General features: G+C 33.6%; 1 protein-coding gene across 1 annotated transcript in view; it reads left to right on the top strand.

Moving 5' to 3' along the window:
- fgf16 (fibroblast growth factor 16) overlaps positions 1-2,420 on the top strand; it is a 61,286-nt gene extending 58,866 nt beyond the window's left edge. Inside the window, exon 3 of the mRNA XM_061927823.2 lies at positions 1,645-2,420. Coding sequence (XP_061783807.2) covers positions 1,645-1,890 — 246 coding nt within the window. The 3' untranslated portion in view covers positions 1,891-2,420. The remainder of the gene's footprint in view (positions 1-1,644) is intronic.
- Positions 2,421-25,802: the final 23,382 nt, after the last annotated feature.

Here is a 25,802-nt window from a genome sequence, read left to right as displayed (position 1 = left end):
TGAGTTGGGAAATTGTGTTAGATGTAAATATAAACGGAATACAATGATTTGCAAATCCTTTTCAACCCATATTCAATTGAATGCACTACAAAGACAACATATTTGATGTTCAAACTCATAAACTTTTCTTTTTTTTTGCAAATAATAATTAATTTAGAATTTCATGGCTGCAACACGTGACAAAGTAGTTGGGAAAGGGCATGTTCACCACTGTGTTACATGGCCTTTCCTTTTAACAACACTCAGTAAACGTTTGGGAACTGAGGAGACACATTTTTGAAGCTTCTCAGGTGGAATTCTTTCCCATTCTTGCTTGATGTACAGCTTAAGTTGTTCAACAGTCCGGGGGTCTCCGTTGTGCTATTTTAGGCTTCATAATGCAACACACATTTTCAATGTCTGGACTACAGGCAGGCCAGTCTAGTACCCGCACTCTTTTACTATGAAGCCACGTTGATGTAACACGTGGCTTGGCATTGTCTTGCTGAAATAAGCAGGGGCGTCCATGGTAACGTTGCTTGGATGGCAACATATGTTGCTCCAAAACCTGTATGTACCTTTCAGCATTAATGGCGCCTTCACAGATGAGTAAGTTACCCATGTCTTGGGCACTAATACACCCCCATACCATCACAGATGCTGGCTTTTCAACTTTGTGCCTATAACAATCCGGATGGTTCTTTTCCTCTTTGGTCCGGAGGACACGACGTCCACAGTTTCCAAAAACAATTTGAAATGTGGACTCGTCAGACCACAGAACACTTTTCCACTTTGTATCAGTCCATCTTAGATGAGCTCAGACCCAGCGAAGCCGACGGCGTGTCTGGGTGTTGTTGATAAACGGTTTTCGCCTTGCATAGGAGAGTTTTGACTTGCACTTACAGATGTAGCGACCAACTGTAGTTACTGACAGTGGGTTTCTGAAGTGTTCCTGAGCCCATGTGGTGATATCCTTTACACACTGATGTCGCTTGTTGATGCAGTACAGCCTGAGGGATGGAAGGTCACGGGCTTAGCTGCTTACGTGCAGTGATTTCTCCAGATTCTCTAAACCCTTTGATGATATTACGGACCGTAGATGGTGAAATCCCTAAATTCCTTGCAATAGCTGCTTGAGAAAGGTTTTTCTTAAACTGTTCAACAATTTGCTCACGCATTTGTTGACAAAGTGGTGACCCTCGCCCCCATCCTTGTTTGTGAATGACTGAGCATTTCATGGAATCTACTTTTATACCCAATCATGGCACCCACCTGTTCCCAATTAGCCTGCACACCTGTGGGATGTTCCAAATAAGTGTTTGATGAGCATTCCTCAACTTTATCAGTATTTATTGCCACCTTTCCCAACTTCTTTGTCACGTGTTGCTGCCATCAAATTCTAAAGTTAATGATTATTTGCAAAAAAGTTTGAACATCAAATATGTTGTCTTTGTAGCATATTCAACTGAATATGGCTTGAAAAGGATTTTCAAATCATTGTATTCCGTTTATATTTACATCTAACACACTTTCCCAACTCATATGGAAACGGGGTTTGTACTTTTTCATAACGGTGGCACGTCCCTAGTTTGACATAACATAAATCAATAAAAAACAGATCATTTCAAAGTGATTCAAACAAGCTATGTGTCTTTCTCCCGGCAGAGGAAGCTGACGGCGGAGTGCGTGTTCCGGGAGCAGTTTGAGGAGAACTGGTACAACACGTACGCTTCCACCTTGTACAAGCACAACGACACGGGCCGCTTGTACTACGTGGCCTTGAACAAAGACGGCTCGCCCAGGGAGGGCAACAGGACTAAAAAGCACCAAAAACTGACCCACTTCTTACCCCGGCCGGTGGAGATCGAGAAGATCCCTCAGGCGTACAGGGACCTCTTCCAGTACAGGTGACCAGAGCTCGGATTTACAAGGAGAGACGACCGCAGGGGGGATGTTTGCTACAAAACTGTTTACCGTCAACGCTCCACTGAGGTCACCGCCTCGGCTCGCTACCAAGCACTGATGTAAACATGTCTTGCATCTGCAGCGAACTAAAAACCACTGAGGACGCTGGAATCTGGTGCCACGTCTTCCCCCCTCCAAGCAATAACCGGTTGCCTTTTTTGAGACCACTAAAGACACGGAAGGGTTCCTTCCATACATGACGGACAGAAGCACTACACACAGTTCACGGAGGAGGAGGCACATTCCCACATGGACGTAAAAGGGAGGGAGCGGCATTCCTGTGACTGTCTGAGATAGTCAGGTACTGAAGATTGTCTGGAAATGTCCTTACAAAAAATGATTTGAGAGCACTTAACTGCACAACCCAGCTTCCTAGAAATCACATTCATGGCTTTTAAAATGAGATTTTAAGAGGCAGCGAATGCAAAAAGCACTTCTCCAACCGTGCTTGTACAGTAGAGATGCGCGGATAGGCAATTATTTCATCCGCAACCGCATCACAAAAGTCGTCAACCATCCGCATCCACCCGAACTAACATTTAATCAAAACCGCACCCGGCCGTTGTTATATATCTAATATAGACGATGCAAGGCATTAGTTAGGTTATAAAGCTTTTGCCTGTTAAAAAAAGGAGACTGATCCAATGTAGCAGAGACATTAAATGCGTGTCACGCTGTCACGGCCCAGACACACACCAGTGCGCAATCATCTGGGAGCCGCGTGGAGGTGCGATGTCCCTCGCACCCGCGGCGGCGGCTCCACCCGGGCTCGCGCCCGAGGCTTCAGCACGCACCGCGGCGGCCATCCTACTCGTCGCGGCCTAGCCCTCGCGGCTCTCGCTGCCGGCGTCGGCCGGGTATGGGCCCGACGCTCCAGCGCCATCCATTTTCAGGGCTAGTTGATTCGGCAGGTGGGTTGTTAATAATAATAATAATACCTGGGATTTACATAGCGCTTTTCTAAGTACCCAAAGTCATTCATTCACACATGGTGGTGGTAAGCTACTTTCATAGCCACAGCTGCCCTGGGGTAGACTGACGGAAGCGTGGCTGCAATTTGCGCCAACGGCCCCTCCGACCACCACCTATCATTCATCATTCAATTCACTGGTGTGAGTGGCACCGGGGGCAAAGGGTGAAGTGTCCCGCCCAAGGACACAACGGCAGCGATTTTTGGATGGTAAGAGGCGGGGAGCGAACCTGCAACCCTCAGGTTTCTGGCACGGTTGCTCTACCCACTACGCCATGCCGCCCCATTACACACTCCTTAGCAGGTTCCGACTTCCATGGCCACCGTCCTGCTGTCTATATCAACCAACACATTTTCTGGGGTCTGATGAGCGTCGGCATCGGGCGCCTTAACCCGGCGTTCGGTTCATCTCGCAGCGGCCAGTTCTGCTTACCAAAAGTGGCCCACTCGGCTCACCAGGGTGAGCCCCACCCCTTTCGTGAGCGCACTGCGCGCGGAGTGACCCCTGTTACGCGCCCCCGGCAACGGGGATGGCGGGCACATACCTGCCAACTTTTGAAATCAGAAAAACCTAGTAGCCAGGGTCCAGGGGCCGCAGGCCCCGGTAGGTCCAGGACAAAGTCCTGGTGGGGGGTTCAGGCTTCGCCCCCCGACGCAAAATGATTGATTGCATTCAGACAGGTTAAAATGTTGCTAAAACCATCACTTTTCTATCAGTCACAGTGACTTTTCAAAACAAAAATATTACAGCAAAAATCATATGGGTTGATTGACATGTTTATTCTGTAAACTAACTTCAATAGTTTGAAATTATTTTGACAGTTAATGCCAGTTATCCTGTCAACCTTTCACAAGACTTCAATTTGTTAATTGAAAGTATAAACAGTATAAACACTTTTTACAGTAAATGGTAAAACAGTACTAAACAATTCAATAAAAAAAAAATTGGTGTCATTATTAACTTTCTGTCCAAGCTTGTATAATCTACTGCCTTGTTCAATTGTAAAAAATATTCTGTGCCTAAAATTCACATTTCTATCACAATTATCATACTGTAAACATGGTAAGCTAACTTCATTAAAATTAATAGTCCTGTCAATAGCATGGAATTACAATTCAAATGTAGTTTTTTGTAAGCCTTTCAAAAGAATTCAAAATATGAAAAATTAATGAATACTAATTTAAGCCATCAGACACTTGAAAAGTGGCACATCACATCTCTAATGTAATCATTTGAACTTTTCAACAGAAATAGCACTGCAAAAATATTAAGGACATACTTCTGTATTTTGGTAGTTATGCTGTCAACATTTAACAAGATTTCTTCAACTTGGACTTGAAAGCATAAATAGTATAAACACTTTTAACAGTATAACAGTACTAAACAATTCCAATAGATAACATTGGTGTCATTACCTTTTTGTGGCTAAAATCCAAAAAACGTTGAAAGTTTTCCACTTGTATCGCTAGCAACGGCATTAGACTTGTGTTTTTTTGTCCCAACGTGGTCTTTTACATCGCTAATTCCTCCGTGTCCGATCGAAAAATCTTGTCTGCACAAGGTGCAATTCGCGTAGTTTTCACCCTTTTTGGAAGGGATAATTATTCCCGGATAGGCTTTTGAATATTCTTCACGGAATGACTGCAGTTTTCTTTTCGGTTTAAGACTCGTTTGCGATTTTTCTCCGGCTGATTCCATGATCGTTCGCTCGTTTGGAAACAATGGCAACTGGTGCCTCGTGCTTGGCAGCGGTGCTATAAATAGCCTCGCGCATTTAAAAAAAAAAAAATTTTTTAATTAATGAAAAACCGTATTTTTTATCACTGCAACCGTAACCCGGAATAGGTTGATGAAAACCGTACTAATTACGGGAAAACCGGAGTAGTTGGCAGGTATGCCCGCGGATAAAATCTTTTTTTTTTTTTATTTCAACCGCCCGACCCGCGGATAACCCGCAGACTCCGCGGTTGTGTCCGCAAACCGCGCATCTCTATTGTACAGAAGATGGATGTGTGATGTTCGGAGCGTTATTAGAGACAAAGACAGCAAGCAGCTGAGTGGGTGATCCTATTTATGAGATGTACAATATATTTATTTTCTACATATAAAGTATAAATAGAAATATATATATTTATTTATTGCAAAGACTTTATTTTGTAAGGAACTTGAAATTATTCGGGGCCGTAGATTCTACTGAAATTACACCATCTTGGGTTTTTTTTTTGTTTTTTTGTTTTTTAGAAAAACAACATGGAATAATAAATAAAAAAAAACAGAAAAATAAAATGGTCCTGTTATGTGGAGATGTGTAGTGAGACTATTTGTTGCCTGCATCCAAATTGGATGTAGCGATTAAAGCCACATGTAGAATGTATGTGCATTTCTTCTTTTTGGAAATGAAATATCGCACCTGTTCCTGTGTCTGGAGATGTCGTGTGGATGAGCGTCAAACGTATCAGACTATATACGTTTTGGGCTTTTTCATAAAGCAAGGATTAGAGAGGGGGGCTGTCACGGCGGGGTCGCATGTTGATGGTTTTCCCAGGATGCAGACGGAACCCCCGGAGGCAGCGTGCAGGTAGGAGGATGATTTGTTTTTCATAAATCAGGAAAAATACTAAAATACAGAAAAAGTGTGCACGGAAAGCTAAGGAAAGAGCTAACAGCAAAAGCTTAGCACTTTAAAGGGGAACATTATCACCCATACTTGCCAACCCTCCCGAATTTTCCAGGAGACTCCCGAAATTCAGCGCCTCTCCCGAAAACCTCCCGGGACAAGTATTCTCCCGAAAATCTCCCGATTTTCAGCCGGAGCTGGAGGCCACGCCCCCTCCAGCTCCATGCGGACCTGAGTGAGGACAGCCTTTTTTCGGGAGGACAACAGGGAGACAAGAACGAAATCATCCAGACTAGAGATACATTTTATTATTATGTTTATCTTACCTAAAAATAAATATATTCATTAATTAAAAAAAAAAAAAAAAACTAATCACATTTTTACTATATTTTGCTAAAAACATCCAAATTAATTGTATTTTTATTTGTATTTTTTCTGACTCCTTATTACATCCAGCCATAGAATTATACATTAAAATAAACATATTTGAAATAATTAATTTTAAATTATCATAATAATTCATTTAAAATGACCATATTTAATTATTAAAATAATTGCTTATTTATCAACAACTTTAGCATTTTATTCATTACATTTTGAAACTCTCAGAAGCCAAGTTATGTTATATTCCTTAATATTTATTTATGTAAGTTTGAAGTATCAATTATCTAAACACAGTTTTGTTTGCATATTTTCAGGATGTAGATATATATATATATATCTATAAGTAGCTCTCTGATTAGTGCCCGGGAGCAGGTGAGCGTCCCGAACACTGATCAGAGGCAGGTGAAACTAATCAGCACCCACGGCAACGAAGAACGCACAAACCCAGGGGTGCTGAAACAGAACTAAGGTAGTCTTTAATTACAAACCCCGTTTCCATATGAGTTGGGAAATTGTGTTAGATGTAAATATAAATGGAATACAATGATTTGCAAATCCTTTTCAACCCATATTCAGTTGAATATGCTACAAAGACAACATATTTGATGTTCAAACTGATAAACTTTTTTTTTTTTTGCAAATAATCATTAACTTTAGAATTTGATGCCAGCAACACGTGACAAAGAAGTTGGGAAAGGTGGCAATAAATACTGATAAAGTTGAGAAATGCTCATCAAACACTTATTTGGAACATCCCACAGGTGTGCAGGCTAATTGGGAACAGGTGGGTGCCATGATTGGGTATAAAAGTAGATTCCATGAAATGCTCAGTCATTCACAAACAAGGATGGGGCGAGGGTCACCACTTTGTCAACAAATGCGTGAGCAAATTGTTGAACAGTTTAAGAAAAAACCTTTCTCAACCAGCTATTACAAGGAATTTAGGGATTTCACCATCTACGCTCCGTAATATCATCAAAGGGTTCAGAGAATCTGGAGAAATCACTGCACGTAAGCAGCTAAGCCCGTGACCTTCCATCCCTCAGGCTGTACTGCATCAACAAGCGACATCAGTGTGTAAAGGATATCACCACATAGGCTCAGGAACACTTCAGAAACCCACTGTCAGTAACTACAGTTGGTCGCTACATCTGTAAGTGCAAGTTAAAACTCTCCTATGCAAGGCGAAAACCGTTTATCAACAACACCCAGAAACGCCGTCGGCTTCGCTGGGCCTGAGCTCATCTAAGATGGACTGATACAAAGTGGAAAAGTGTTCTGTGGTCTGACGAGTCCACATTTCAAATTGTTTTTGGAAACTGTGGACGTCGTGTCCTCCGGACCAAAGAGGAAAAGAACCATCCGGATTGTTATAGGCGCAAATTTGAAAAGCCAGCATCTGTGATGGTATGGGGGTGTATTAGTGCCCAAGACATGGGTAAATTAAACATCTGTGAAGGTGCCATTAATGCTGAAAGGTACATACAGGTTTTGGAGCAACATATGTTGACATCCAAGCAACGTTACCATGGACGCCCCTGCTTATTTCAGCAAGACAATGCCAAGCCACGTGATACATCAACGTGGCTTCATAGTAAAAGAGTGCGGGTACTAGACTGGCCTGCCTGTAGTCCAGAGTGGCGCATTATGAAGCCTAAAATAGCACAACGGAGACCCCCGGACTGTTGAACAACTTAAGCTGTACATCAAGCAAGAATGGGAAAGAATTCCATCCTGAGAAGCCTTTCCCAACATGCCCTTTCCCAACTACTTTGGCACGTGTTGCAGCCATGAAATTCTAAGTTAATTATTATTTGCAAAAAAAAAATAAAGTTTATGAGTTTGAACATCAAATATGTTGTCTTTGTAGCATATTCAACTGAATATGGGTTGAAAAGGATTTGCAAATCATTGTATTCCGTTTATATTTACATCTAACACAATTTCCCAACTCATATGGAAACAGGGTTTGTACTTGGTATCAATATGGTCAATGTTTGTACTGATCCGTCTACCTTTGTTTACATTCAAGAGCTCTAGTTTACTGGTTAGCATGTCTTCCTATGGTGTGTAGTGTAGTATGTTTAGCTGTTCCATGTCCTCCAGTGATAATGCTACTTGTAAGAAACAGTTTACGTGCTGTCATTGAGGTGAGGACTATTGACTTAGAAGTGGCTTTGCACTGTGGAAGGACAGTAGCCGCGAGCGAGAACGCTACATTTTGTGTTCGTTCGCTTGTCGCTGTCAAATTTGCAGGAAACCGCTAGAATGTTTTTACCAAAATGCATTGACGAATACGTGATGAATAACTTCAGCAATGGAAAATTAAGAAAAGGGATTTGCTGAACGATCAGTATCGGGCAATTTTCTTAAAGAATTATGGGAAAATAAGATAAAAAGACAAAATTTTAGAAAAGAAATACTAAAAACATTGGTTGCATGGACAGATGATTTTATTTGAAAAATAAATACAATTTAAATAAAATTAGCAGGACTTTTGAGCTATAAATAGGTATTTTATTCTGAAATCAAGCATGATTCAACTTGCAATTCTTGAATTAAGCATCCTCGAGATGTTGCAGAATCTTTAAACAACATTTGGGGTGGGTGAAAACCAAAATACTGTATCTTATTTGATAGTTATTTTTTAAATGTTAACATAGAATAGAATAGAATAGACAAAATATAATTATTCATGTTACAATACAAAAAAATAAAGATTAATCAATAACTAAAAAGAAGTAAATAGCTTTCAAAACTAAGGACATTTCTGGAAATAACATTTTAAATCTCAGCAGATAATTTGAAGCGCATACACAGTGTGGAGCCACTCCCCTAAGCTAATAATAAATATAAAAATAAAATGCATTTCTTGGTATCTTAAAGGCGAACATTATCACAATTTCAGAAGGGTTAAAACCATTAAAAATCAGTTCCCAGTGGCTTATTTTATTTTTCGAAGTTTTTTTCCAAATTTTACCCATCACGCAATATCCCTAAAAAAAGCTTCAAAGTGCCTGATTTTAACCATCGTTATATACACCCGTCCATTTTCCTGTGACGTCACATAGTGATGCCAACTCAAACAAACATGGCGCATAGAACAGCAAGCTATAGCGACATTAGCTCGGATTCAGACTCGGATTTCAGCGGCTTAAGCGATTCAACAGATTACGCATGTATTGAAACGGATGGTTGTAGTGTGGAGGCAGGTAGCGAAAACCAAATTGAAGAAGAAACTGAAGCTATTGAGCCATATCGGTTTGAACCGTATGCAAGCGAAACAGACGAAAACGACACGACAGCCAGCGACACGGGAGAAAGCGAGGACGAATTCGGCGATCGCCTTCTAACCAACGATTGGTATGTGTTTGTTTGGCATTAAAGGAAACTAACAACTATGAACTAGGTTTACAGCATATGAAATACATTTGGCAACAACATGCACTTTGAGAGTGCAGACAGCCCAATTTTCATCAATTAATATATTCCGTAGACATACCCTCATCTGCGCTCTTTTCCTGAAAGCTGATCTGTCCAGTTTTGGAGTTGATGTCAGCAGGCCAGGGAAGCTAGGGTCGATATTCTTCTCTTGATCATCTTCGGTGGCATAAGGGACGGTGTGAGCCAAGACATCCAGGGGGTTTAGCTCGCTCGTCTGCGGGAACAAACTGCCGCCATTGCTTGCCGTGCTACCGAGGTCCTTTGTCCCTGAATTGCTCACACACTCCGGCAGATTCAATGGGGGTCTGGCGGCAGATTTCTTTGACTTTATGGTTGGAAATGCATCTGCTTTGAGTGTCGCAGGCTATCCACACATTCTTGCCATCTCTGTCGTAGCATAGCTTTCGTGGGTAAAGTGTGCGGAACAAACGTCCAATTTCTTGCCACTTTGGCATCTTTGGGCCACTGGTGCAACTTGAATCCGTCCCTGTTGGTGTTGTTACACCCTCCGACAACACACCGACGAGGCATGATGTCTCCAAGGTACGGAAAACAGTGGAAAAAACGGAAAATAACAGAGCTGATTTGACTCGGTGTTTGAGAAAATGGCGGATTGCTTCCCGATGTGACGCCACAAGAGAGCGAATAATAGAAAGGCGTTTAATTCGCCAAAATTCACCCATTTAGAGTTTGGAAATCGGTTAAAAAAATATATGGTCTTTTTTCTGCAACATCAAGGTATATATTGACGCTTACATAGGTCTGGTGATAATGTTCCCCTTTAAGTACAACTGAACAAAAATGTAAACGCAACACTTTTGCTTTTGCTGCCATTTTTCATGTGTTGAACTCAAAGATCTAAAATGTTAAGCACAAAAGATTTATTCCTCTCAAATATTGTTCACAAATATGTCTAAATCTGTGTTAGTGAGCATTTCTTCTTTGCCAAGATAATCCATCCCACCTCACAAGTGTGGCATATCAAGATGCTACTTAAACTGCATGATTACCGTATTTTTCGGACTATAAGTCGCAGTTTTTTCCATAGTTTGGAATAGTATAGTCGGGTGTGCGACTTATACTCAGGAGCGACTTATGTGTGAAATTATTAACACATTAGCATAAAATATCAAATAATATTATTTAGCTCATTCACGTAAGAGACTAGACGTATAAGATTTCATGGGATTTAGCGATTAGGAGTGACAGATTGTATAGCATGTTCTATATGTTATAGTTATTTGAATGACTCTTACCATAATATGTTACGTTAACATACCAGTTGGTTATTTATGCCTCATATAACGTACACTTATTCAGCCTGTTGTTCACTATTCTTTATTTATTTTAAATTGCCTTTCAAATGTCTATTCTTGGTGTTGGCTTTTATCAAATACATTTCCCCAAAAATGCGACTTATACTCCAGTGCGACTTATATATGTTTTTGTCCTTCTTTGTGCATTTTTTCGGCCGGTGCGACTTATACTCCGGAGCGACTTATACTCCGAAAAATACAGTAATATACTTGTTGAATAAAACCTCTCCCTTGTTTTTAATGTATATTTAGGCCTACTACGCTCCTGTATTTTAATGTTGGCCATAATGGTTGTAGTTGGAGAGCCAAATGTTTTCTGCAGCGGTACTTGGTGAAAAGAAGTTTGAGAACCATATAGACACAAGAGTTTCCACGTTTGATCCCTACGTAGCCCCTAAAGGGACATAGGGGAAATATTTTTTTTTATAATTTAAAAAAAAATAATTTTTAGACATGTATCTCGTGCACACGAGAAACTTTTTATAAAGTTGTAAAAAAAAAAAAAAAAATGTCATAATTTTTTATTTTATTTTTATTTTTTTAGACATGTATCTCATGCGCACGAGAAACTTTTTATAAAGTTGTAAAAAAAAAAAAATGTTTATAATTTTTTATTTTATTTTTATTTGTTTAGACATGTATCTCATGCGCAGGAGAAACTTTTTATAAAGTTGTAAAAAAAAAAAAAATTGTTATAATTTTTTTATTTTTTTAGACATGTATCTCATGCGCACGAGAAACTTTTTATAAAGTTGTAAAAAAAAAAAAATGTTTATAATTTTTTATTTTATTTTTATTTGTTTAGACATGTATCTCATGCGCCCGAGAAACTTTTTATAAAGTTGTAAAAAAAAAAAAAATGTTTATAATTTTTTATTTTATTTTTATTTGTTTAGACATGTATCTCATGCGCAGGAGAAACTTTTTATAAAGTTGTAAAAAAAAAAAAAATTGTTATAATTTTTTTATTTTTTTAGACATGTATCTCATGCGCACGAGAAACTTTTTATAAAGTTGTAAAAAAAAAAAAATGTTTATAATTTTTTATTTTATTTTTATTTGTTTAGACATGTATCTCATGCGCCCGAGAAACTTTTTATAAAGTTGTAAAAAAAAAAAAAATGTTTATAATTTTTTATTTTATTTTTATTTGTTTAGACATGTATCTCATGCGCAGGAGAAACTTTTTATAAAGTTGTAAAAAAAAAAAAAAATTGTTATAATTTTTTTATTTTTTTAGACATGTATCTCGTGCACACGAGAAACTTTTTATAAAGTTGTAAAAAAAAAAAAAAAAATGTCATAATTTTTTATTTTATTTTTATTTTTTTAGACATGTATCTCATGCGCACGAGAAACTTTTTATAAAGTTGTAAAAAAAAAAAATGTTTATAATTTTTTATTTTATTTTTATTTGTTTAGACATGTATCTCATGCGCAGGAGAAACTTTTTATAAAGTTGTAAAAAAAAAAAAAATGTTTATAATTTTTTATTTTATTTTTATTTGTTTAGACATGTATCTCATGCGCAGGAGAAACTTTTTATAAAGTTGTAAAAAAAAAAAAAAATTGTTATAATTTTTTTATTTTTTTAGACATGTATCTCGTGCACACGAGAAACTTTTTATAAAGTTGTAAAAAAAAAAAAAAAAATGTCATAATTTTTTATTTTATTTTTATTTTTTTAGACATGTATCTCATGCGCACGAGAAACTTTTTATAAAGTTGTAAAAAAAAAAAATGTTTATAATTTTTTATTTTATTTTTATTTGTTTAGACATGTATCTCATGCGCAGGAGAAACTTTTTATAAAGTTGTAAAAAAAAAAAAAATTGTTATAATTTTTTTATTTTTTTAGACATGTATCTCATGCGCACGAGAAACTTTTTATAAAGTTGTAAAAAAAAAAAAATGTTTATAATTTTTTATTTTATTTTTATTTGTTTAGACATGTATCTCATGCGCCCGAGAAACTTTTTATAAAGTTGTAAAAAAAAAAAAAATGTTTATAATTTTTTATTTTATTTTTATTTGTTTAGACATGTATCTCATGCGCAGGAGAAACTTTTTATAAAGTTGTAAAAAAAAAAAAAATTGTTATAATTTTTTTATTTTTTTAGACATGTATCTCATGCGCACAAGAAACTTTTTATAAAGTTGTAAAAAAAAAAAAAATGTTTATAATTTTTTATTTTATTTTTATTTGTTTAGACATGTATCTCATGCGCCCGAGAAACTTTTTATAAAGTTGTAAAAAAAAAAAAAATGTTTATAATTTTATATTTTATTTTTATTTGTTTAGACATGTATCTCATGCGCAGGAGAAACTTTTTATAAAGTTGTAAAAAAAAAAAAAAATTGTTATAATTTTTTTATTTTTTTAGACATGTATCTCATGCGCACGAGAAACTTTTTATAAAGTTGTAAAAAAAAAAAAAAAAAAATTTATAATTTTTTATTTTATTTTTATTTTTTTAGACATGTATCTCATGCGCCCGAGAAACTTTTTATAAAGTTGTAAAAAAAAAAAAAATGTTTATAATTTTTTTTTTTTTTTTTATTTGTTTAGACAGGTATCTCATGCGCAGGAGAAACTTTTTATAAAGTTGTAAAAAAAAAAAAAAAATTGTTATAATTTTTTTATTTTTTTAGACATGTATCTCATGCGCACGAGAAACTTTTTATAAAGTTGTAAAAAAAAAAAAAATGTTTATAATTTTTTATTTTATTTTTATTTGTTTAGACATGTATCTCATGCGCCCGAGAAACTTTTTATAAAGTTGTAAAAAAAATAAAAATGTTTATAATTTTTTATTTTATTTTTATTTGTTTAGACATGTATCTCATGCGCAGGAGAAACTTTTTATAAAGTTGTAAAAAAAAAAAAAAATTGTTATAATTTTTTTATTTTTTTAGACATGTATCTCGTGCACACGAGAAACTTTTTATAAAGTTGTAAAAAAAAAAAATGTTTATAATTTTTTATTTTATTTTTATTTGTTTAGACATGTATCTCATGCGCAGGAGAAACTTTTTATAAAGTTGTAAAAAAAAAAAAAATTGTTATAATTTTTTTATTTTTTTAGACATGTATCTCATGCGCACGAGAAACTTTTTATAAAGTTGTAAAAAAAAAAAAATGTTTATAATTTTTTATTTTATTTTTATTTGTTTAGACATGTATCTCATGCGCCCGAGAAACTTTTTATAAAGTTGTAAAAAAAAAAAAAATGTTTATAATTTTTTATTTTATTTTTATTTGTTTAGACATGTATCTCATGCGCAGGAGAAACTTTTTATAAAGTTGTAAAAAAAAAAAAAATTGTTATAATTTTTTTATTTTTTTAGACATGTATCTCATGCGCACGAGAAACTTTTTATAAAGTTGTAAAAAAAAAAAAAATGTTTATAATTTTTTATTTTATTTTTATTTGTTTAGACATGTATCTCATGCGCCCGAGAAACTTTTTATAAAGTTGTAAAAAAAATAAAAATGTTTATAATTTTTTATTTTATTTTTATTTGTTTAGACATGTATCTCATGCGCAGGAGAAACTTTTTATAAAGTTGTAAAAAAAAAAAAAAAAATTGTTATAATTTTTTTATTTTTTTAGACATGTATCTCATGCGCACGAGAAACTTTTTATAAAGTTGTAAAAAAAAAAAAAAAAAAATTTATAATTTTTTATTTTATTTTTATTTTTTTAGACATGTATCTCATGCGCCCGAGAAACTTTTTATAAAGTTGTAAAAAAAAAAAAAATGTTTATAATTTTTTATTTTATTTTTATTTGTTTAGACAGGTATCTCATGCGCAGGAGAAACTTTTTATAAAGTTGTAAAAAAAAAAAAAAATTGTTATAATTTTTTTATTTTTTTAGACATGTATCTCGTGCACACGAGAAACTTTTTATAAAGTTGTAAAAAAAAAAAAAAAAATGTCATAATTTTTTATTTTATTTTTATTTTTTTAGACATGTATCTCATGCGCACGAGAAACTTTTTATAAAGTTGTAAAAAAAAAAAAAAAATTGTTATAATTTTTTTATTTTTTTAGACATGTATCTCATGCGCACGAGAAACTTTTTATAAAGTTGTAAAAAAAAAAAAAAAATTGTTATAATTTTTTTATTTTTTTAGACATGTATCTCATGCGCACGAGAAACTTTTTATAAAGTTGTAAAAAAAAAAAAAATGTTTATAATTTTTTATTTTATTTTTATTTGTTTAGACATGTATCTCATGCGCCCGAGAAACTTTTTATAAAGTTGTAAAAAAAATAAAAATGTTTATAATTTTTTATTTTATTTTTATTTGTTTAGACATGTATCTCATGCGCAGGAGAAACTTTTTATAAAGTTGTAAAAAAAATAAATAAAATTGTTATAATTTTTTTATTTTTTTAGACATGTATCTCATGCGCACGAGAAACTTTTTATAAAGTTGTAAAAAAAAAAAAAAAAATTTTTATAATTTTTTATTTTATTTTTATTTTTTTAGACATGTATCTCATGCGCCCGAGAAACTTTTTATAAAGTTGTAAAAAAAAAAAAATGTTTATAATTTTTTATTTTATTTTTATTTGTTTAGACATGTATCTCATGCGCAGGAGAAACTTTTTATAAAGTTGTAAAAAAAAAAAAAAAATTGTTATAATTTTTTTATTTTTTTAGACATGTATCTCATGCGCCCGAGAAACTTTTTATAAAGTTGTAAAAAAAAAAAAAAAAAATTTTTTATAATTTTTTATTTTATTTTAATTTTTTTAGACATGCATCTCATGCGCCCGAGAAACTTTTTATAAAGTTGTAAAAAAAAAAAAAATGTTTATAATTTTTTTTTTTTTTTTAATTTGTTTAGACATGTATCTCATGCGCACGAGAAACTTTTTATAAAGTTGTAAAAAAAAAAAAAAAAAAAATTTATAATTATTTATTTTATTTTTATTTTTTTAGACATGTATCTCATGCGCCCGAGAAACTTTTTATAAAGTTGTAAAAAAAAAAAAAATGTTTATAATTTTATATTTTATTTTTATTTGTTTAGACATGTATCTCATGCGCAGGAGAAACTTTTTATAAAGTTGTAAAAAAAAAAAAAAATTGTTATAATTTTTTTATTTTTTTAGACATGTATCTCATGCGCACGAGAAACTTTTTATAAAGTTGTAAAAAAAAAAAAAAAAAAATTTATAATTTTTTATTTTATTTTTATTTTTTTAGACATGTATCTCATGCGCCCGAGAAACTTTTTATAAAGTTGTAAAAAAAAAAAAAATGTTTATAATTTTTTATTTTATTTTTATTTGTTTAGACAGGTATCTCATGCGCAGGAGAAACTTTTTATAAAGTTGTAAAAAAAAAAAAAAAATTGTTATAATTTTTTTATTTTTTTAGACATGTATCTCATGCGCACGAGAAACTTTTTATAAAGTTGTAAAAAAAAAAAAAATGTTTATAATTTTTTATTTTATTTTTATTTGTTTAGACATGTATCTCATGCGCCCGAGAAACTTTTTATAAAGTTGTAAAAAAATTAAAATGTTTATAATTTTTTATTTTATTTTTATTTGTTTAGACATGTATCTCATGCGCAGGAGAAACTTTTTATAAAGTTGTAAAAAAAAAAAAAAAAATTGTTATAATTTTTTTATTTTTTTAGACATGTATCTCATGCGCACGAGAAACTTTTTATAAAGTTGTAAAAAAAAAAAAAAAAATTTTTATAATTTTTTATTTTATTTTTATTTTTTTAGACATGTATCTCATGCGCCCGAGAAACTTTTTATAAAGTTGTAAAAAAAAAAAAAATGTTTATAATTTTTTATTTTATTTTTATTTGTTTAGACATGTATCTCATGCGCAGGAGAAACTTTTTATAAAGTTGTAAAAAAAAAAAAAAAATTGTTATAATTTTTTTATTTTTTTAGACATGTATCTCATGCGCCCGAGAAACTTTTTATAAAGTTGTAAAAAAAAAAATAATAATTTTTATAATTTTTTATTTTATTTTAATTTTTTTAGACATGCATCTCATGCGCCCGAGAAACTTTTTATAAAGTTGTAAAAAAAAAAAAAATGTTTATAATTTTTTTTTTTTTTTAAATTTGTTTAGACATGTATCTCATGCGCACGAGAAACTTTTTATAAAGTTGTAAAAAAAAAAAAAAAAAAAAATTTATAATTATTTATTTTATTTTTATTTTTTTAGACATGTATCTCATGCGCCCGAGAAACTTTTTATAAAGTTGTAAAAAAAAAAAAAAATGTTTATAATTTTTTATTTTATTTTTATTTGTTTAGACATGTATCTCATGCGCAGGAGAAACTTTTTATAAAGTTGTAAAAAAAAAAAAAAAAAATTGTTATAATTTTTTTATTTTTTTAGACATGTATCTCATGCGCACGAGAAACTTTTTATAAAGTTGTAAAAAAAAAAAATGTTTATAATTTTTTATTTTATTTTTATTTGTTTAGACATGTATCTCATGCGCCCGAGAAACTTTTTATAAAGTTGTAAAAAAAAAAAAAATGTTTATAATTTTTTATTTTATTTTTATTTGTTTAGACATGTATCTCATGCGCAGGAGAAACTTTTTATAAAGTTGTAAAAAAAAAAAAAATTGTTATAATTTTTTTATTTTTTTAGACATGTATCTCATGCGCACGAGAAACTTTTTATAAAGTTGTAAAAAAAAAAAAAATGTTTATAATTTTTTATTTTATTTTTATTTGTTTAGACATGTATCTCATGCGCAGGAGAAACTTTTTATAAAGTTGTAAAAAAAAAAAAAAAAATTGTTATAATTTTTTTATTTTTTTAGACATGTATCTCATGCGCACGAGAAACTTTTTATAAAGTTGTAAAAAAAAAAAAAAAATTTTTTATAATTTTTTATTTTATTTTTATTTTTTTAGACATGTATCTCATGCGCCCGAGAAACTTTTTATAAAGTTGTAAAAAAAAAAAAAATGTTTATAATTTTTTATTTTATTTTTATTTGTTTAGACATGTATCTCATGCGCAGGAGAAACTTTTTATAAAGTTGTAAAATAAAAAAAAAAATTGTTATAATTTTTTTATTTTTTTAGACATGTATCTCATGCGCCCGAGAAACTTTTTATAAAGTTGTAAAAAAAAAAAAAACAATTTTTTATAATTTTTTATTTTATTTTTATTTTTTTAGACATGCATCTCATGCGCCCGAGAAACTTTTTATAAAGTTGTAAAAAAAAAAAAAATGTTTATAATTTTTTATTTTATTTTTATTTGTTTAGACATGTATCTCATGCGCACGAGAAACTTTTTATAAAGTTGTAAAAAAAAAAAAAATGTTTATAATTTTTTATTTTATTTTTATTTGTTTAGACATGTATCTCATGCGCCCGAGAAACTTTTTATAAAGTTGTAAAAAAAAAAAAAATGTTTATAATTTTTTATTTTATTTTTATTTGTTTAGACATGTATCTCATGCGCAGGAGAAACTTTTTATAAAGTTGTAAAAAAAAAAAAAAAAATTGTTATAATTTTTTAATTTTTTTAGACATGTATCTCATGCGCACGAGAAACTTTTTATAAAGTTGTAAAAAAAAAAAAAAAAAATTTTATAATTTTTTATTTTATTTTTATTTTTTTAGACATGTATCTCATGCGCCCGAGAAACTTTTTATAAAGTTGTAAAAAAAAAAAAAATGTTTATAATTTTTAATTTTATTTTTATTTGTTTAGACATGTATCTCATGCGCAGGAGAAACTTTTTATAAAGTTGTAAAAAAAAAAAAAAAATTGTTATAATTTTTTTATTTTTTTAGACATGTATCTCATGCGCCCGAGAAACTTTTTATAAAGTTGTAAAAAAAAAAAAAAAAATTTTTTTATAATTTTTTATTTTATTTTTATTTTTTTAGACATGCATCTCATGCGCCCGAGAAACTTTTTATAAAGTTGTAAAAAAAAAAAAAATGTTTATAATTTTTTATTTTATTTTTATTTGTTTAGACATGTATCTCATGCGCACGAGAAACTTTTTATAAAGTTGTAAAAAAAAAAAAAAAAAATTTTTATAATTTTTTATTTTATTTTTATTTTTTTAGACATGTATCTCATGCGCCCGAGAAACTTTTTATAAAGTTGTAAAAAAAAAAAAAAAAGTTTATAATTTTTTATTTTATTTTTATTTGTTTAGACATGTATCTCATGCGCAGGAGAAACTTTTTATAAAGTTGTAAAAAAAAAAAAAAAAATTGTTATAATTTTTTTATTTTTTAGACATGTATCTCATGCGCACGAGAAACTTTTTATAAAGTTGTAAAAAAAAAAAAAATTTTTATAATTTTTTATTTTATTTTTATTTGTTTAGACATGTATCTCATGCGCCCGAGAAACTTTTTATAAAGTTGTAAAAAAAAAAAAAATGTTTATAATTTTTTATTTTATTTTTATTTGTTTAGACATGTATCTCATGCGCAGGAGAAACTTTTTATAAAGTTGTAAAAAAAAAAAAAATTGTTATAATTTTTTTATTTTTTTAGACATGTATCTCATGCGCACGAGAAACTTTTTATAAAGTTGTAAAAAAAAAAAAATGTTTATAATTTTTTATTTTATTTTTATTTGTTTAGACATGTATCTCATGCGCCCGAGAAACTTTTTATAAAGTTGTAAAAAAAAAAAAAATGTTTATAATTTTTTATTTTATTTTTATTTGTTTAGACATGTATCTCATGCGCAGGAGAAACTTTTTATAAAGTTGTAAAAAAAAAAAAAAAAATTGTTATAATTTTTTTATTTTTTTAGACATGTATCTCATGCGCACGAGAAACTTTTTATAAAGTTGTAAAAAAAAAAAAAAAAAAATTTATAATTTTTTATTTTATTTTTATTTTTTTAGACATGTATCTCATGCGCCCGAGAAACTTTTTATAAAGTTGTAAAAAAAAAAAAAATGTTTATAATTTTTTATTTTATTTTTATTTGTTTAGACAGGTATCTCATGCGCAGGAGAAACTTTTTATAAAGTTGTAAAAAAAAAAAAAAAATTGTTATAATTTTTTTATTTTTTTAGACATGTATCTCATGCGCACGAGAAACTTTTTATAAAGTTGTAAAAAAAAAAAAATGTTTATAATTTTTTATTTTATTTTTATTTGTTTAGACATGTATCTCATGCGCCCGAGAAACTTTTTATAAAGTTGTAAAAAAAAAAAAAAAATTATAATTTTTTATTTTATTTTTATTTGTTTAGACATGTATCTCATGCGCAGGAGAAACTTTTTATAAAGTTGTAAAAAAAAAAAAAAAAATTTATAATTTTTTATTTTATTTTTATTTTTTTAGACATGCATCTCATGCGCCCGAGAAACTTTTTATAAAGTTGTAAAAAAAAAAAAAATGTTTATAATTTTTTATTTTATTTTTATTTGTTTAGACATGTATCTCATGCGCAGGAGAAACTTTTTATAAAGTTGTAAAAAAAAAAAAAAAAAAAATTTATAATTTTTTATTTTATTTTTATTTGTTTAGACATGTATCTCATGCGCAGGAGAAACTTTTTATAAAGTTGTAAAAAAAAAAAAAAAAAAAATTTATAATTTTTTATTTTATTTTTATTTTTTTAGACATGTATCTCATGCGCCCGAGAAACTTTTTATAAAGTTGTAAAAAAAAAAAAAATGTTTATAATTTTTTATTTTATTTTTATTTGTTTAGACATGTATCTCATGCGCAGGAGAAACTTTTTATAAAGTTGTAAAAAAAAAAAAAAAATTGTTATAATTTTTTTATTTTTTTAGACATGTATCTCATGCGCACGAGAAACTTTTGATAAAGTTGTAAAAAAAAAAAAAAAAAATTTTTTATAATTTTTTATTTTATTTTTATTTTTTTAGACATGTATCTCATGCGCCCGAGAAACTTTTTATAAAGTTGTAAAAAAAAAAAAAATGTTTATAATTTTTTATTTTATTTTTATTTGTTTAGACATGTATCTCATGCGCAGGAGAAACTTTTTATAAAGTTGTAAAAAAAAAAAAAAAAATTGTTATAATTTTTTTATTTTTTTAGACATGTATCTCATGCGCCCGAGAAACTTTTTATAAAGTTGTAAAAAAAAAAAATAAAAAAATAAAAAAATTTAATAATTTTTTATTTTATTTTTATTTTTTTAGACATGTATCTCATGCGCATGAGAAACTTTCTCATGACAGTGACGTGCGGTGAGGTTGATGGCTGGTGAGGCACTGACTTCATCACAGTCAGATTTACAAACATATGAACCCTAAAGAGTATCTTATTCACCATTTGATTGGCAGCAGTTAACGGGTTATGTTTAAAAGCTCATACCAGCATTCTTCCCTGCTTGGCACTCAGCATCAAGGCTTGGAATTGGGGGTTAAATCACCAAAAATGATTCCCGGGCGCGGCGCCGCTGCTGCCCACTGCTCCCCTCACCTCCCAGGGGGTGATCAAGGTGATGGGTCAAATGCAGAGGACGAATTTCACCACACCTAGTGTGTGTGTGACAATCATTGCTACTTTAACTTATCTTTAACTTTACACATACAAACTGTAGAACACAAAAAAACGTTATTATGGTCTTACCTTTACTTATAAAAGAAGTCCATGCGCCGCTCATTTTGAACAATAGCATCGATAACTTGTTTATAGAAGTCTTCCTTATCTTTCTTCAGTTTTAAAAGTCTCTCTGTCTCGATGGAGATCTTCCTTTAATTATTACCTCCTACTTCCATTGAAAGTCCAGTTTAGAAAACTGTTTTATTTTAGATATGTAATCCTCCATGTTAAAAGTGCAAGCGAGAGGAAAAAATAAAGGATCGCTGCTAACTGTTGCTGCCTGTTGTCACTTCTTCTGCAGCCGAGTAGTCGCAAGAATGATCTCTGGGATCACTAGCGCCTTCTACCACCAGGAGGCGGGATTACTGCGAGCCTCACACAGTGCGTCTTTGCAGCAATTTTATGATTGCTCGGCACAAGAAATACTTTACACACATACAGTTGTTGACAAAATACACTGTACATTATATACCTTAGCTAACTAAACTATGGAAATGTATAATATAGTTCATATAGCAATACGGTCTCACTGCACAGCAGGCCAGCAGTTAGCCGAGTCATTGCGCAATCCATGGTGAGGCTCAACTGGCTGGTGTCTCTTCTCAGTATTTGAACGGCAAATGTGAAAATTCAGCGATTTTGAATAAAAATATGGAAAATAACTTTATAGTATAATCACTGGATACATATAACAATTTAATTATTTATTTTTTCTTTTTTTCTTTCCATGATGGCAGGAGAGGCCCCGCCTCACCTGCCTCCCCTGACTGCACGTCACTGTCTCATGAGATACATGTCTAAAAAAAAAAAAAATAATAATAAATGAATTATTAAAAAAATGTTTTCCCCCCATGTCCCTTTAGGGACTCCGTATCCCTACATTAAACATAAACATTCAGAGATTTGTGGTGGGTTTTTTTTTTTACTCTTTTCAAAAAAGGTTTGTGCATGTAATCTGGGGACTGCTGTGATTTACTGTCGTGAATTAAACTCCATGGCAATTTCTAGATTAGGTGGACAACAGTGACGTGCAGTCACTAGAGGCAGGTGAGGCGGGGCCTCACCTGCCATCATGGAAAGAAAAAAAATGTAAAAAGAAAAAAATTTAATTCAATTGTTATATGTATGCAGTGATTATACTATAAAGTTATTTTCCATTTAACTTCACCAGTTTTAGATTATTTTTATTCAAAATCGCTGAATTTTCACATTTGCCGTTCAAATACTGAGAAGAGACGGTGCGGTGAACAGCAGCCAGTTGAGGCACGTCACTCAGTGCCTCAACATAGATGGACTCGGCTAACTGCTGGCCTGCTGTGCAGTGAGACCGTATTGCTATATGAATTATATTATACATTTCCATAGTTTAGTTAGCTGAGGTATATAATGTACAGTGTATTTTGTCAACAACTGTATGTGTGTAAAGTATTTCTTGTGCTGAGCGATCATAAAACGGCTGCAAAAGACGCACTGGCTGAGGCTCCAGTAGCCCCGCCTCCTGCACCCCCGCCGTAGAATTGTTATATCAACTAAAGCCCACACTTAAACTTTCCACGTGCAAGATTGAATCTATTTAAAAAAGTTATTTAATAAGAAGCCAAAAAGTGCAAAAACAATAATGTTCATGTTGGAGGAGTTGTGAATGACTGCAGGGCCACAACATTACGTACACCTGCAGACTGCAGGTGTATCTAATTCACAACCCCTCCAACACGAACATTATTGTTTTTGCACTTTTTGGCTTCTTATTATATAACTTTTGTAACCTATTTTCATGGGCTTTCCTCTGTGATGTTAAGTTCCTGTTATGCGCTGTTATACAGTATATGCCTTGAGCTCTTATTTTGAAGGCGCTAAGAGCGGAAGTGATGTCACGTTGCGGAGGTTTTTGAAAGAAGGTAAATAAAGTGGTCCTCGCGTAAACTGGAGCCTCCGTGTTTGTTATTTTGTAGTTTCATACAGTATAGGCGACATTTATAAACCCTCGGTTACACTTTTTTAAATAGATTCAATCTTGCACGTGGAAAGTTGAAGTGAGGGCTTTAGTTGCGGCGCATGGACTTCATTTATAAGTAAAGGTAAGACCATAATAACGTTTTTTTTTTTTATTAAATGTGCTTTTTTGTGTGCTACAGTTTGTATGTGTAAAGTTAAAGTTAAGTTAACGTAGCAATTATTGTCACACACACACTAGGTGTGGTGAAATTAGTCCTCTGCATTTGACCCATCCCCTTGATCACCCCCTGGGAGGTGAGGGGAGCAGTGGGCAGCAGCGGCGCCGCGCCCGGGAATCATTTTTGGTGATTTAACCCCCAATTCCAAGCCTTGATGCTGAGTGCCAAGCAGGGAAGAATGCTGGTATGAGCTTTTAAACATAACCCGTTAACTGCTGCCAATCAAATGGTGAATAAGATACTCTTTAGGGTTCATATGTTTGTAAATGTGACTGTGATGAAGTCAGTGCCTCACCAGCCATCAACCTCACCGCACGTCACTGGTGGACAAAGTATTGACAAAGAATTTTGCAGCAGATCTAGTTTCCCAGAAAAGAACACATCGACGACTCCCAGGCTAATTTGCCGCCATAAAGCCTTCAGCAAGTAACGTGCACAGAGCTCAACAGTACAGTCTAAGTCGGCCTCATCCACCGTACTAAATCAGATTCCTCATGCAACTGGATCCCAGCTCCTAATTGGCTTTACACATCAGTGTGGATTTAGCCAGTGGTCGCCTGTTGGGGCCCACAGACTCAACTATAGTGCCGTCTGCACCCGGGGGCCTCCACAATGGACAGAGACAGCTGCTGGCTGCCCGGGGATGTGCCGCAAACCTGGAGCGCCGCTAATGTGGGGGCTCCCAAGTGGACGGGATCAACATTTCAACATCTGCAATATTAGTAACGGTCCTCCGTTGGCGGCGCATATCTCTGAGTGGGGAGCGGCGAGGGACACCCCCACGCCCCCTCCGCTTGGGAGGACAGGAGACGGAAAAGTCACAGACGCGGAGGCGGGAAAAAAAACCCTGGCAGACGCAGGAATGAAAACAATACAAAGAGAAGAAGGGAAATAGATAAAAGAACAAAAAGGAGGGACGGGACTATTTCTTGAATAAGGTCCCTTAAGCATACTTGCCAACCCTCCCGAATTTTCCGGGAGACTCCCGAAATTCAGCGCCTCTCCCGAAAACCTCCCGGGACAAATATTCTCCCGAAAATCTCCCGATTTTCAGCCGGAGCTGGAGGCCACGCCTCCTCCAGCTCCATGAGGACCTGAGTGAGGACAGCCTTTTTTCACGACGGGAGGACAACAGGGTGACAGCATACTTGTCAACCTTGAGACCTCTGATCGGGGTGGGGCGGGGGCGTGGTTGGGGGCGGGGCTAAGAGGGGAGGAGTATATTTACAGCTAGAATTCACCAAGTCAAGTATTTCATATATATATATATAAGAAATACTTGACTTTCAGTGAATTCTAGCTATATATATATATATATATATATATTAGAGATGCGCGGATAGACAATTATTTCATCCGCAACCGCATCAGAAAGTCGTCAACCATCCGCCATCCACCCGTTTCTAACATTTAATCAGAACCACATCCGCCCGCACCCGCCCGTTGTTATATATCTAATATAGACGATGCAAGGCATTAGTGAGGTTATAAAGCTTTTGCCTGTTAAAGAAAGGAGACTGATCCAATGCAGCACAGACATTCGCGTGCCACGCTGTCACGGCCCAGACGCACACCAGGGCGCAATCATATGGGAGCCGCGCTGAGCGTACCTCCAAGCGCGTCTCGCTGCCGGCGACGGCCGGGTATGGGCCCAACGCTCCAGCGCCATCCATTTTCAGGGCTAGTTGATTCGGCAGGTGGGTTGTTACACACTCCTTAGCGGGTTCCGACGTCCATGGCCACCGTCCTGCTGTCTATATCAACCAGGGTGAGCCCCACCCCTTTCGTGAGCGCACTGCGCGCGGAGTGACCCCTGTTACGCGCCCCCGGCAACAGGGGTGTCGGGCAGGTAAGCTGCGCGGGCGGAGCGCGCGGAGTGACCCCTGTTACGAGCCCCCGGCCACGGGGGTGGCGGGCAGGTAAGCTGCTTACCTGCTGCGCGTGACGCCGGCCGCGGCGAAGGCGGACGAGGCGGGGTGTCGGTGCGGTGGGCGCGGTGGTGACCCTGGACGTGCGTCGGGCCCTTCTCGCGGATCGCCTCAGCTACGGCTCCCGGTGGGGCCCTCTCGGGGGAAGGGGCCTCGGTCCCGGACCCCGGCGAGGCGTCCCTTCTCCGCTCCGTAAAAGTGTCCATCTCTTCTTTTTTTCTTCTTCTGTTGTGGCATATGCTGCAGGTGCCTGCTCGTTTTTCGTATGTGGGTAACAACATTTAACTATGTATATATATTTCCCAATTGGTTTAACTGCCACCCGCCTGAATCTATTTAAAATCTTTTTTTTTTTTTATTTCAACCGCCCGACCCGACCCGCGGATAAAATCTAATTTTTTTTAATTTCATCCGCCCGATCCGCGGTTAATCCGCGGACTCCGCGGTTGTGC

The sequence above is a fragment of the Nerophis lumbriciformis genome, linkage group LG35 (assembly GCF_033978685.3).
Source record: "Nerophis lumbriciformis linkage group LG35, RoL_Nlum_v2.1, whole genome shotgun sequence".
In the NCBI taxonomy this organism is placed as follows: Eukaryota; Metazoa; Chordata; class Actinopteri; order Syngnathiformes; family Syngnathidae; genus Nerophis; species Nerophis lumbriciformis.
The sequence above is the reverse complement of the archived record's forward strand: the minus strand, read 5'-3'. Positions and strand labels throughout refer to the sequence as shown.